The 15,055-nt window shown below is 36.7% G+C and overlaps 1 protein-coding gene across 7 annotated transcripts in view; it reads right to left on the minus strand.

Annotated features, from left to right (window-relative positions):
• Window positions 1-15,055, minus strand: part of DOCK7 (dedicator of cytokinesis 7) — a 220,162-nt gene that overhangs the window by 93,870 nt on the left and 111,237 nt on the right. For all 7 annotated transcript variants that reach the window (XM_007464292.1, XM_007464291.1, XM_007464290.1 and 4 more), the window contains exons 19-21: window positions 12,475-12,706; window positions 9,247-9,411; window positions 6,647-6,816 (exon numbers count right to left, since the gene is read on the minus strand). In XM_007464292.1, coding sequence (XP_007464354.1) covers window positions 6,647-6,816; window positions 9,247-9,411; window positions 12,475-12,706 — 567 coding nt within the window. The remainder of the gene's footprint in view (window positions 1-6,646; window positions 6,817-9,246; window positions 9,412-12,474; window positions 12,707-15,055) is intronic.

Genomic DNA, 15,055 nt, shown 5'->3' on the forward strand with positions numbered 1-15,055 from the left:
GCTGACTTCTGCCGCCGCAGGCCCGCCCCGCACTCCCACTCCGTGCCCCTCCCTGCCCCCGGCCTGAGAGCGCCAGAGCCCCCGAGTCAGCGGCTCCTTTAACCCCGTCCTGTCTGAGCAAAAAACAGACGCCTTCCAGCGACCTACACGCAGAGGCAGGGCCAAGTCGAAAGCTGAGCCCCTGTGAGCTGTGAGAACAAAGAAGAAAAAGGGAAATCTCTCCCAGCAGCCTCAGAAACAGCGGATTAAAGCTACACAATCAATTTGATGTACCCTGCCTCTGTGGAATACATGAATAGACAGCGAATCATCCCAAATTGAGGAGGCGGACTTCTAGAGCAAGATCTATGATTTTTTCCCCTTTTCCTCTTTTTGTGAATGTGTATGTGTATGCTTCTGTGTGAGATCTTGTCTGTATAGGTTTGCTTCCACCATTTGTCCCAGCGTTCTATCCCTCCATTGTTTTTTTTTTTTTAACTTTTTTCTTAATAATTAATTTTAATTTAAAGAACTCTATTATACTTTACCTTCTTTCTATCTTTCCTTCCTTCCTTCCCTTTTTGAGACAACGAATCATCCCAAATTGAGGAGGTGGACTTGGAGAGCAAGTTTTATGATTTTTTTCCACTTTACCTCTTTTTGTGAGGGTATTATGTGTATGCTTCTATGTAAGATTTTGTCTCTATAACTTTGCTTCCACCATCTGTCCTAAGGTTCTATCCATCCCTTTTTTTTTTTTCTCTAAATAATTATGTTTTTAATTCAGTAACTTTATTATACTTTATTTTATTTTACTGTATCTTCTTTCTTTCTGTATTTTTTCCTTCCTTCCCTCATTCCTTCCTTCCTTCCCTCCTCCCTCCCTCCCTCCTTTCTTTCCTTCTTGCCTTCTTCCTTTCTTTTCTTCTTTCTTTCTTTCTTCCTTCCCTCCTTCCTTCCTTCCCTCCTTTCTTTCTTGCTTTCTTTCTTTCTTTCCTATTTCCTCCTACTTATACTAATTCTCTCTACTTTCTCTCCCTTTTATTCTGAGCCGAGTGGATGAAAGGCTCTTGCTGCTCCAGCCAGGAGTCAGGACTCTGCCTCTGAGGTGGGAGAGCCAACTTCAGAACACTCGTCAAGAAGAGACCTCCCAGCCCCACATAATATCAAACGGCGAAAATCTCCCAGAGATCTCCATCTCAACACCAGCACCCAGCTTCGCTCAACGACCAGCAAGCTACAGTGCTGGACAACCTATGCCAACCATATAGCAAAACAGGAACACAACCCCACCCACTAGCAGAGAGGCTGCCTAAAATCATAATAAGTCCACAGACACCCCAAAACACACCACCAGACGTGGACCTGCCCACTAGAGAGACAAGATCTAGCCTCATACACCACAACACAGCCACTAGCCCCCTCCACCAGGAAGCCTACACAACCCACCGAACCAACCTTAGCCACTGGAGACAGACATCAAAAACAACGGGAGCTACGAACTTGCAGCCTGCAAAAAGGTGAACCCAATCACAGTAAGATAAGCAAAATGAGAAGACAGAAAAACACACAGCAGATGAAGGAGCAGGATAAAAACCCACCAGACCTAACAAATGAAGAGGAAATAGGCAGTCTACCTGAAAAAGAGTTCAGAATAATGATAGTAAAGATGATCCAAAATCTTGGAAATAGAATGGACAAAATGCAAGAAGCAGTTAACAAGGACCTAGAAGAAATAAAGATGAAACAGACAATGATGAACAACACAATAAATGAAATGAAAAATACTCTAGATGGGATCAATAGCAGAATAAATGAGGCAGAAGAACGGATAAGTGACCTGGAAGATAAAATAGTGGAAATAACTACTGCAGAGCAGAATAAAGAAAAAAGAATGAAAAGAACTGAGGACAGTCTCAGAGACCTCTGGGACAACATTAAACGCACCAACATTCGAATTATAGGGGTTCCAGAAGAAGAAGAGAAAAAGAAAGGGACTGAGAAAATATTTGAAGAGATTATAGTTGAAAACTTCCCTAATATGGGAAAGGAAATCGTTAATCAAGTCCAGGAAGCACAGAGAGTCCCATACAGGATAAATTCAAGGAGAAATACGCCAAGACACATATTAATCAAACTGTCAAAAACTAAATACAAAGAAAGCATATTAAAAGCAGCAAGGGAAAAACAACAAATAACACACAAGGGAATCCCCATAAGGTTAACAGCTGATCTCTCAGCAGAAACTCTACAAGCCAGAAGGGAGTGGCAGGACATACTGAAAGTGATGAAGGAGAAAAACCTGCAACCAAGATTACTCTACCCAGCAAGGATCTCATTCAGATTTGATGGAGAAATTAAAACCTTTACAGACAAGCAAAAGCTGAGAGAGTTCAGCACCACCAAACCAGCTTTACAACAAATGCTAAAGGAACTGCTCTAGACAAAAACACAAGAGAAGGAAAAGTCCTATAATAACGAACCCAAAACAATTTAGAAAATGGGAATAGGAACATACATATCGATAATTACCTTAAATGTAAATGGACTAAATGCTCCCACCAAAAGACACAGATTGGCTGAATGGATACAAAAACAAGACCCATATATATGCTGTCTACAAGAGACCCACTTCAGACCTAGAGACACATACAGACTGAAAGTAAGGGGATGGAAAAAGATATTCCATGCAAATGGAAACCAAAAGAAAGCTGGAGTAGCAATTCTCATATCAGACAAAATAGACTTTAAAATAAGGACTATCAGAAGAGACAAAGAAGGACACTACATAATGATTAAGGGATCGATCCAAGAAGAAGATATAACAATTGTAAATACTTATGCCCCCAACATAGGAGCACCTCAATACATAAGGCAAATACTAACAACCATCAGGCGAATTCTATCAAACATTTAGAGAAGAGCTAACACCTATTCTTCTCAAACTCTTCCAAAATATAGCAGAGGGAGGAACACTCCCAAACTCATTCTACGAGGCCACCATCACCTTGATACCAAAACCAGACAAGGATGTCACAAAGAAAGAAAACTACAGGCCAATATCACTGATGAACATAGATGCAAAAATCCTCAACAAAATACTAGCAAACAGAATCCAACAGCACATTAAAAGGATCATACACCATGATCAAGTGGGGTTTATTCCAGGAATGCAAGGATTCTTCAATATACGCAAATCTATCAATGTGATTAACCATATTAACAAATTGAAGGAGAAAAACCATATGATCATCTCAATAGATGCAGAGAAAGCTTTTGACAAAATTCAACACCCATTTATGATAAAAACCCTGCAGAAAGTAGGTGTAGAGGGAACTTTCCTCAATATAATAAAGGCCGTATATGACAAGCCCACAGCCAACATCATCCTCAATGGCGAAAAACTGAAAGCATTTCCACTAAGGTCAGGAACAAGACAAGGTTGCCCACTCTCACCACTCTTATTCAACATAGTTTTGGAAGTTTTAGCCACAGCAATCAGAGAAGAAAAGGAAATAAAAGGAATCCAAATCGGAAAAGAAGAAGTAAAGCTGTCACTGTTTGCAGATGACATGATACTATACATAGAGAATCCTAAAGATGCTACCAGAAAACTACTAGAGCTAATCAATGAATTTGGTAAAGTAGCAGGATACAAAATTAATGCACAGAAATCTCTGGCATTCCTATATACTAATGATGAAAAATCTGAAAGTGAAATCAAGAAAACACTCCCATTTACCATTGCAACAAAAAGAATAAAATATCTAGGAATAAACCTACCTAAGGAGACAAAAGACCTGTATGCAGAAAATTATAAGACACTGATGAAAGAAATTAAAGATGATACAAACAGATGGAGAGATATACCATGTTCTTGGATTGGAAGAATCAACATTGTGAAAATGACTCTACTTCCCAAAGCAATCTATAGATTCAATGCAATCCCTATCAAACTACCACTGGCATTTTTCACAGAACTAGAACAAAAAATTTCACAATTTGTATGGAAACACAAAAGACCCCGAATAGCCAAAGCAATCTTGAGAACAAAAAATGGAGCTGGAGGAATCAGGCTGCCTGACTTCAGACTATACTACAAAGCTACAGTAATCAAGACAGTATGGTACTGGCACAAAAACAGAAAGATAGATCAATGGAATAGGATAGAAAGCCCAGAGATAAACCCATGCACATATGGTCACCTTATCTTTGATAAAGGTGGCAGGAATATACAGTGGAGAAAGGACAGCCTCTTCAATAAGTGGTGCTGGGAAAATTGGATAGGTACATGTAAAAGTATGAGATTAGATCACTCCCTAACACCATACACAAAAATAAGCTCAAAATGGATTAAAGACCTAAATGTAAGGCCAGAAACTATCAAACTCTTAGAGGAAAACATAGGCAGAACACTCTATGACATAAATCACAGCAAGATCCTTCTTGACCCATCTCCTAGAGTAATGGAGATAAAAACAAAAATAAACAAATGGGACCTAATGAAACTTCAAAGCTTTTGCACAGCAAAGGAAACCATAAACAAGACCAAAAGACAGCCCTCAGAATGGGAGAAAATATTTGCAAATGAATCAACTGACAAAGGATTAATCTCTAAAATTTACAGGCAGCTCATGCAGCTCAATAACAAAAAAATAAACAACCCAATCCAAAAATGGGCAGAAGACCTAAATAGACATTTCTCCAAAGAAGATATACAGACTGCCAACAAACACATGAAAGAATGCTCAACATCATTAATCATTAGAGAAATGCAAATCAAAACTACAATGAGATATCATCTCACACCAGTCAGAATGGCCATCATCAAAAAATCTAGAAACAATAAATGCTGGAGAGGGTGTGGAGAAAAGGGAACACTCTTGCACTGCTGGTGGGAATGTGAATTGGTTCAGCCACTATGGAGAACAGTATGGAGGTTCCTTAAAAAACTACAAATAGAACTACCATATGACCCAGCAATCCCACTACTAGGTATATACCCTGAGGAAACCAGAATTCAGAAAGAGTCATGTACCAAAATGTTCATTGCAGCTCTATTTACAATAGCCCGGAGATGGAAACAACCTAAGTGCCCGTCGTCGGATGAATGGATAAAGAAGATGTGGCACATATATACAATGGAATATTACTCAGCCATAAAAAGAAACGAAATTGAGCTATTTGTAATGAGGTGGATAGATCTAGAGTCTGTCATACAGAGTGAAGTAAGTCAGAAAGAGAAGGACAAATACCGTATGCTAACACATATATATGGAATTTAAGAAAAAAAAATGTTATGAAGAACCTAGGGGTAAAACAGGAATAAAGACAGAGACCTACTGGAGAACAGACTTGAGGATATGGGGAGGGGGAAGGGTGAGGTGTGTTAGGGCGAGAGAGAGACATGGACATATATATACTAACAAACGTAAGGTAGATAGCCAGTGGGAAGCAGCCGCATGGCACAGGGAAACCGGCTCGGTTCTTTGTGGCTGCCTGGAGGGGTGGGATAGGGAGGGTGGGAGGGAGGGAGACAAAGAGGGAAGAGATATGGGAACATATGTATATGTATAACTGACTCACTCTGTTATAAAGCAGAAACTAACACACCATTGTAAAGCAATTATACCCCAATAAAGATGTTAAAAAAAAAAAAAAAAGAAGTGTCTGAATGCAAAATTTCTGTAACTATATGAGTAGATTTAAGTAATTCTGATGTGTTTGATCCATATTCAAGTATTTCACACAAACAAGCTCAGATCATTTAAAAAAAAATAAGGTCTATTTAGTTCAGGCTAAGGGTTAAACACAGACCCCAAAACACGTTTACTAATTCTTCCTCATCTCCTAATTAACAGACTAAAATGCCAAAGAAACGTTGGCTGTGATTCCATAACAAAGGTATCTTCCTTCTTTCTAATAGCAAAAAATCTATTTAAAATGGTTTGGTCAAAACCCAACATAATGTGATTTCTTGGCCTCAGTTCTTACTGTTCTTTTTTTCCACTTTGATTTTCACACTCTGAGTTATTTTTGTACTTTAACAATAGAAAGGTAATGACTACTTGTTCCTTAAGTATATTTTGGGGGGTAATAAAGATTGATGCTTACATAAAATATAGCTGGATCTTATATTGGCTGGCCTCTCCCTTATTGTCTGGGATAATCACTAACCATGATTAAATAAATCATATTTTTCTAATCCTGGTGCACCTTACATAGAGTTTTCCATGTGAAATGTAGCTCTGTTAATTGTTAATCATTGTTCTTGATATTTTTGGAGAAGGGAGGCTCATATTTTAAGTTGATAATATGTCCCAACTACACAGCACTCACAGGTCTCCTTTAATCCTCTAGAAAATCAATCTAACCATTTTTCACATGATAATCAGACAATGAGTCGTATGTGACTGGTCATCCTGCACAAATTTTTTAATTTGGCAGATATTCTTCAGCAGAGCGCACAAACCAGTTTGTAATAGCAAAAACATTTAATAGAAACATCAAACATTTATGTGTTCACTGATAGAATAGAAACGTACAATTTCTTTCTTATTACTAACTCAAATACATTTTAAAATTAAGAATAAAGTAAAACAATTGGACATTTCTCATTTGTTCACAACCTGAAAACCAAATTTATAGACGCATATATTCAGTTTACCTTACTGCCGATGATTGACCGTACTTCATCATCTGGTGACGTGGGAGTTCCAGATATATCTGGATTACTATTACTAAGGCTCCGAGAACGATTTAAATTAAGGCTGGCAGGTCTCACAGCAGATCTAGCCATTGTGGCATAATGCACTGATCCTCCCAAACCCCCAGGACCTAGAGTTGTACATAAAATAACATATAATTAAGCAAAAAATTAATCAGCAAAGGACCTGAAAAAATCTCTTCCACTTTACAAAATTCTACAAAGATCATAAATTGCATTTATTTCTAAATGAAAATACTATAAATAAGAAAAACACGCCAGACCTAGTGATAGCTATACAAAGATAATTTATTTTACAGCAGCTGACAAAACCATGCGAATTATAAATACAATCATTATCTCTTCAATGTTTCTATGATTATGTATTACATATACAATAAAAAACAAAAGTAATAAGAAACATACACAAACATTACCTTTCCTTATATATGAGGGTGTCTAAGACCCAAAACGCTCCAGCTAATATCTTTTCCTTTTTTCCCACCCCTCCTGCTCTGCCCCTTGAAACACAATCACTAAGGGGGAGAGCCAATTTCCTGTCAGTATCTCTTAAATGAAACTATGGCTTAGGTCTCTATCTTTATCAGTGACAATTTCAACTACAGCAAAATGGCATCTTTATAATATACATACATAAATGTATACTAAAGATAATTCTCCTACAAGCCCAGGTTATACAAAAAAAAGCAAAGAATCCCTTTTTTGTCTGAAATCAAGCCTGATACCATTATTCAACCAGGATCTATGAACATAAAGTACCCAACAATTGTATCTCCATTTTTCTTTTTTAAAGAAATCTTTCTGAGTGTCATATTTGCAAATGACACACACCTGTCAACTAAGTAGTTTATAGTCTTCAGGTCAGCATGTAAAAAAGACATTTTGCAAAATCTGTGAAATTCTAATAGTGTACTGAATGGAACAGTAAATGGAGTAGCATTATATACAGTCCACAATCACTTATATACTCAGAGACTCAAGTACTATAATTTTAGAAATCAAGATAGGAAATTATGAACAAGACTTTAAGAGTCAATTAGCTCTTTTTCAATTAAGAAATAAAATGTGCTAAAACTGAGATTACTATTATGCCTAGTTTTCAGAGTGAATGTCATAATTACTTGTCACCATTATTAATGCTAACACTGACAACAGCTGAAAAGGGCACTTACCATTATCACTAGTGAGGAATGGATGACTCACACAGACAAATATGTAAACAGGTTGAAAAGTATGCACAACATAATCATTAACCTACTAACTGAACAACTAAAGAGTGATTCAAACTAAGACATCCCCCACCACCACCACTACCACCTATGTCATATAAAACAAAAGTAAGTGGCTACTCTGGGCTCTAATATTCAAAGAGGCTGTATGATTTTATTGACCATGAAGAGATCAGAACTCTTCTAGAGGATAATCTTTTACAGTACTGTATGTTTCACAGGGTTACCAGGAAACTACTGAGCCATCGTATTTCTTCTTTAATGTCCAATAGCACTCTGAATGACAAATATAACATTCTATTTATCTTTTTTTTTTTTAACTGAGATAATGGGGAACTTTATGCACATATTTTTAACACATAATCAAGAGAAAAAACTGAACTGGGAACTGTAAGGAAAACAACTTTGCCATATGTACCCCAAAATGTAGTAAATAAACTGAGCAGAGATATGTTTTTACTCTTTGAATACAACATCAGGTCCCTAGAGCTGAGCCACAAGTCAACAGCATGTATTATACTGAGAAAAAGAACTCACTTTATTAAGTATCAAGAACAAAATCCTCCAGAAATGTCTTTTCTAATAGAAATCACCCTCACTGCTAATTTGGAATTTGGAGCAACAGCCTTTTATTAAACTGTTTACAAACAGCAGTTCATACGTCAGACTACATAATCATAAATCAAGCTGAGATGCCTGCATTAGCCTCAAATAGACTCAGAGAACCTCAGTGGGGATTTTTAAATACTCTTCCTTCCAATTATACCCATAGCCCCTTGCGATGCAACTTATTTATTTTTAATTTAATTTTATTTTTTATACAGCAGGTTCTTATTAGTTATCTATTTTATACATATTGGTGTATATATGTCAATCCCAATCTCCCAATTCATCCCACCACCACCACCTCCCCCCGCCCCGCTTTCCCACCTTGGTGTCCATCAGTGTCTCTATTTCTACCTTGCAAACCAGTTCATCTGTACCATTTTTCTAGATTATTTATCTTAACTGGGAATGATAAAATGCTTCCAGAGACGGATGTTATTTTCAAGGTTCATTTCCAAAAATTAATTCAACCTAGATCTCTCTAATTCAACTTAAAGGAAGCTGTATAAATAATGATGCTTTAAAATATAACCTATTTATCCTTTTAACTCCAGTACATAGCATAAGTCCATGGCACTTAGCAGGCATTCAACAAATGTCTGCTATTGAATAAATGCATCACACCATGGACTACAAGATTATTTCAATCCTATTATGAACACATAATCTATGCAAGATAGTTTCTTAGTAAAAAGAATAAAATACCTGGTGATGGTGAATTAGGGTAAGTATTCGGTAGGCGAAAAACATAATAGATATATGATGCGAGAAGGCTGTTTCTGCCATGCTGGTCATGATTTCCTTCCAAGTTTTTGTGAAGCCGATTTATAATTGATGCCATGGCTTCAAATGATGCTTGACCTAGATTAACTTTTAAGGAGGAAAAATATTTTTCCATTAACTTTTTTAGACTGTAAGTTCCAAAAAGATCAAGGTTTTGCCTTCACTATATGCATTAAGTATAGTGACTACACACAGTAAGCGTATAATGATATTTGATATTAATTTTATGGTATCTATTTACGATACTGTATTAACTGAATCAAAAACACTTTTCTTAAAAAAATGAGAAAAAACTAATTTTACTAATTTAACATGAAAACTATGTGGTTTTGCTTAGTGAGAAAAAAAAAATCATCAAATAGTACCCACTACTTTGTAAAACAATACAAAGCACATGATAAGTAAAAAATCTATCTTATATATAATCTTTGAGAAGTAACTTCTCATTTTAAAGATGACTCTGAGAAACTAAATACCATACATTGAGCACGTTACTTTTGTTTATAAAATAAAAATTACCAATAAAAGTAGATTATTAAAAATATTAACTTAATAGAAGAGAGTTGATAAACAACTTAATTGAAGTGAGTAGCTCTGTAAAAGGATTAGAAAGAAAAAAGGGTAGAAAACCAGGTTGAGGTAAGACTATAGCACATTAAATGCCAGGCTAAGTAATACCTACCCAGCCATTCAAGTTAGTATATAACAAGAATTTTGCAAAAATTGGGAAATTCTGGTAGCTCAGTGAATAAATGGATAATCCAAACAGCCATTCTGAGCAATAGCGCCTCACATTTTATGATTTATTTAATCAAGACAGGAATTTATGAACAGATAATGAGGCCAATTAAGTTTTCCTAAAAGTGGAAGTATCAGATAGAGTGATCATTTAGAAAGATTAATCTATATATACTGAACTAGAAGAGAGACTAGAAAGAGAGAAACCTAAGCAGGGTTTAGCAATCCTACCTGTGTTCCTGGTTGACTCCTTTTCCTTTTCCTCATAGTAGCTATTCCAAACCATCAGAACCTTCACAAAACTAGGTCCACTTTACTCCCTTCTCCACAAATCCTGCTTTTTATCTCAGGTAGAAATTTATATAGAGCATGAAAGTCCTGAAATTTTTACTATAAATTTATCAGAGTCTGAAACAATTTTTAGTTCCTTTCCAAAGGAAGCAGTGCTCATCTCCTATATAAGAATGATCTATCCACCTTAATTTTTGTCCTACATGCTTGCTTTATTAATTAAACCCTCTTGCACCTCTATATAGATTCTCAAAGCATATAAACATGCTCAAATCTCTCCACTCTTATGCCCTAATCAACCCTGCATCATCTTCTAACTAAACTTCTCAAAACAGTATAAGCTTTTTGCATTCCTTTCATCATCTGCTGTTTATTACTAAATTCTCTGTAATCTGGTTTCTACTTTCATTATTTGACCAAGACTATTCTCATTAACTTCACCAGTGGACACTTCTTCAGTATAGTAGATAAGAGTGGGACTCTAGAGTCAGTTACTTGGGTTTGAATCCTCAGGTAAATTTTTTTTTTTTTTTTTGCAGTACGCGGGCCTCTCACTGTTGTGGCCTCTCCCGCTGCAGAGCACAGGCTCCGGACGCGCAGGCTCAGCGGCCATGGCTCACGGGCCCAGCTGCTCCGCGGCATGTGGGATCTTCCCAGACCGGGGCACGAACCTGTGTCCCCTGCATCGGCAGGCAGACTCTCAACCACTGCGCCACCAGGGGAGCCCCTTAGGTAAATTTTTAAGTGTATGTTCATCATTTTATTCATGAAATCATGAAATTCATACCTATACCTAGAGTTGTAAAGATTTCATACATTATTATAAATAAAGTACATAGCACAATTCCTGGTACACTGTAAGTGTTGTGGAAACGTTTGTTACTATTGTGATTACTTTACTTATACAATCTACAAAAATGAACAATGTTAACTTTTTTTTCTTAAAACCTTCTATGACTTCTGTAACATTACTCTCTACAACATCTCTTCAGTATCGCTTAAACTACCCTCTCTTCTCTATCCCACCATCACTGTCTTTTATCAGGACCACAGAATTTTTTGTATAAAATTCAAGATTTCAAATCTGTCTGCCTGCCTCCAGATTTTCTCACTTTCAATCTACCTCCGTGCAAAATCATCCTTATAAAAGCCAACCTAGTCACATTACTTTTCTAATTAAGACCAGACCCTTCAAAGGCTATTGATTCTTACAGAATAATAGTCCAATTTCCTAATGTGTCAAGGACCCTACTTCATCTCCCCTATGACCAATATCATCTCTTATCACTAACCCTCCAATTCATAACAATTACTTGTAATTCCCCTGAAATTTCCAGGTTAGTTTACCTATTTGTGTACTATACACATACTGTTTCATTTCCCTGGGTTAGTTATTTACCTGTCAGACTCCTACTCATCTTTAAATGCTCAACCCAAGAATTACCTCTACTTACAAGTGTCCCTTAAAACATCTCAAGCAGTTGAATACTACTCTCCTTTGTGCCACCACTTAATACGAAACTTCGATAACAACTTAGCTGAAATTTCTCACAAACTCAACTACTTTGCAGGATTGGGTGGAAGCTGTTAGCAAAAGTAAAGGAATGAATCTTGGAAAAAAGGTAGGAAACCTGAATATCTCTCCTGCAAGAACAACTCACAAGAAAAAGAAGATAGAGATTTTGAGTCAACGAAGAAAATAATAGCTATATTAAATAGAGGATAGCAGATGAGTGAAAATGTAGATTATAAGTCATGTAAAACACAATATCATTTATCAGTTGCATGTTTTCTTAACTAGTCTATGAGATCCTTAAAATCAGAAACCATGCCTTTGTCAGTGCCTATCACTGTATGGTACATATTAAGTGCTTAATAAATATTTGGTGAGTGAATAAATAAATTTGTTTTCATAATTTGAGTAGAAGTCTATACGGCACATTTTATAGAAACAAAAGAAAGTTATCATTTTCCAGCATTAGAAACAAGTAAGTAACAACGCCCCACAAAATCAAACACAGTCCTTATAGAGATGGCAAAAAGGAATCATGATTCTATTTCTGTAAAAGTTAGAAATGTTGAATGATAAATTTCATGATTCCCCCAACATAGGTAAATTACCTATTTGGCCAGCAATGACAGGAGGTCTAACAACTAAAAGTATGAGTTTATCAAGCAGAAGATAAAGAAATCGGACCACTGGTTCCAACTGAGATGAATTCAATGCTGCAATACTGCTCTTCAATTCATTTTCTAAGTTATTTTCCATGATTCGCATGTCTCCAATTCGGACTGGGAACATGTGTTCATCCAGAGCATTCACCAGAGCAAAAAACTTATCAAGATAAGGATCCTAAAACAAAGAATGAACAGAGGCACTAAACAATTATAACTTCATACATTCCACAAACTATGCACCACTGATATCTCATACTAATTGATAATACAAAAAAAGTACATATTAGTATATACAAACATTGTTTCCAATTAAATACATCTATTCTCAGCTATTATTGTAAAGCAGCCACTTCAAATACTATTGATTACTCAAAAAAACTATTGATATTAGGATTTTTTTTCCAGTGTAAGTCTGCCTTATTGTTTTAGAGCTCTATTATGGCGAGTGTGTTAGTAATCTACCTGAGCCCATTATTAATTTATTACCTCTTAGCTCCATCCAAACCCACCATCTTTTCCACATTTTGTAATTCTGGAGCTAGACTCTTCAAACTACATTTGTCCTTTGTCAGCTGGCTTGTGATAGGCTCTGACAACAGAGGGTATGGGAAACAGTCTGCTAGGCTTGAGGAGTTAGAAGGGAATCTTCTTCCTCCTGTTTGCTTTCCTAATGGCAGCGAGTAGACGTGCATGCTGTGGCTCAGAGGTGAGGGACATGGGCAGCAGTGGTGGCTCTCACAGTTCCACAGCAGGAGCTCTCTACCAAGCTTCCTCAATACTACAGCATGGCAGGCACTGTGTTCCTGTAACAGCGGTGTCCTCTCCTCACATCCTTCAAGATCTTGATCTAGGTTTCTAGGTTCCTTCCTCCCTTACCACTTTCTGCAATTGCTATCTTTGTTACAATCAGAATTCTCTTTTAACCCATTCAGTAGTGAATCACCTTTAACTTAGTTAACAATTATTTATTTGCAGATTTTCTCCACTCAAATTACTGACAGTTTCTATCTCCTGACTAAATCCTAACTGCTATTATTTAACCTCCTTCTACACTGACAGAACCACAATCTTATTTAAAGCAGTAATGTGCCTGCTCTTTGAGCCTCCTTTATACCTATAGATGACAGAGTCCTGACCAATGGATGTGAGAAAAAGGCTACTGAAACTCTGGGAAGACTTTTACTTAGTTAACAATGAAAATAAACTTTAAGAAAAGGCAGTAATGCTAAACAATTTCACATTTATAATTTTAATACTGTTCTAATTTTATATGTTTTAAATGAATAAAAATAATTCTATTGAATTCTAACTATATATCCAGTAAATTTCAAAGCGCCTACAAGCAAAGTACAAAACATCATAAAAAACATTTATTGTCTTCAATTGATCCTTTAAAAAAGATTACAATACATGATAAAATTATATTACAGAGTTGTAAAATTTTATAAGCTTTTGAGTTTCAGTCACAGGACTGTGAATGTCAGGGGGCTACACACTAGACACTTCCACTCTATTCTTCCTCTACATTCTATAGATTCTAAATCATCTCTATGAAACATTTTGCCCCAAATCCTACTTTGTTACATTAAGACAATACACGTATCTACCTGCCTCCATAAAAATAAAGTCAGGAGTAAAACATAAATATATTACCAACACTAGAAAAAGAGAACACTAACAATGATTACAGGATTCAAAAAAACATGAAAAATAATGTATTTGTATACTTAAGAAGATATCATGTGATATTAAGAATAATTTTATTAAGGGAAGGAATATATTTAAACAGTATACTATAATATCAACCTTCTCATTATCAGAAGAATAAAGTCTATAGGAAACATAAGCATATCTAACAACAGAAAAGTAAAAACTCCACTGGAGCTTATTTTACTTATTTTATTTTACTATTTTATTTTATTTTACTTATTTTATTTTACACTCCTTATTTTACTAGGATCTACCTGCATACTGCTAAATAACATGTATATACTACCTTTTCGCTGTTTGTTTGTTTGTTTGCTTCTTGGCTGCGTTGGGTCTCCGTTGCTGCACGTGGGCTTTCTCTAGTTGCGGTGAGCGGGGGCTACTCTTGGTTGCAGTGCACGGGCTTCTCATTGCGGTGGCTTCTCCTGTTATGGAGCACGGGCTCTAGGCATGTAGGCTTCAGTATTTGCAGCACATGGGTTCAGTAGTTGCGGCACGCAGGCCCTAGAGCATGTGGGCTTCAGTAGTTGCGGCACGTGGGCTCAGCAGCTGTAGCGCACAGGCTCTAGGGCACATGGGCTTCAGCATTTGCAGCACATGGGCTCAGTAGTTGTGGCTCATGGGCTCTAGAGTGCAGGCTCAGTAGTTGTGGCGCACAGGCTTAGCTGCTCCGCGGCATGTGGGATCTTCCCGGACCAGGGATCAAACCCATGTTTCCTGCATTGGCAGGAGGATTCTTAACCATTGCGCCACCAGGGAAGTCTTTTGCTGTTGTTTTAAAACGTGATATGGAGCACCCTGTCTTTTTACTTTCCCT

Source organism: Lipotes vexillifer, unplaced genomic scaffold (assembly GCF_000442215.2).
Source record: "Lipotes vexillifer unplaced genomic scaffold, Lipotes_vexillifer_v1.1 scaffold47, whole genome shotgun sequence".
Lineage (NCBI taxonomy): Eukaryota > Metazoa > Chordata > Mammalia > Artiodactyla > Lipotidae > Lipotes > Lipotes vexillifer.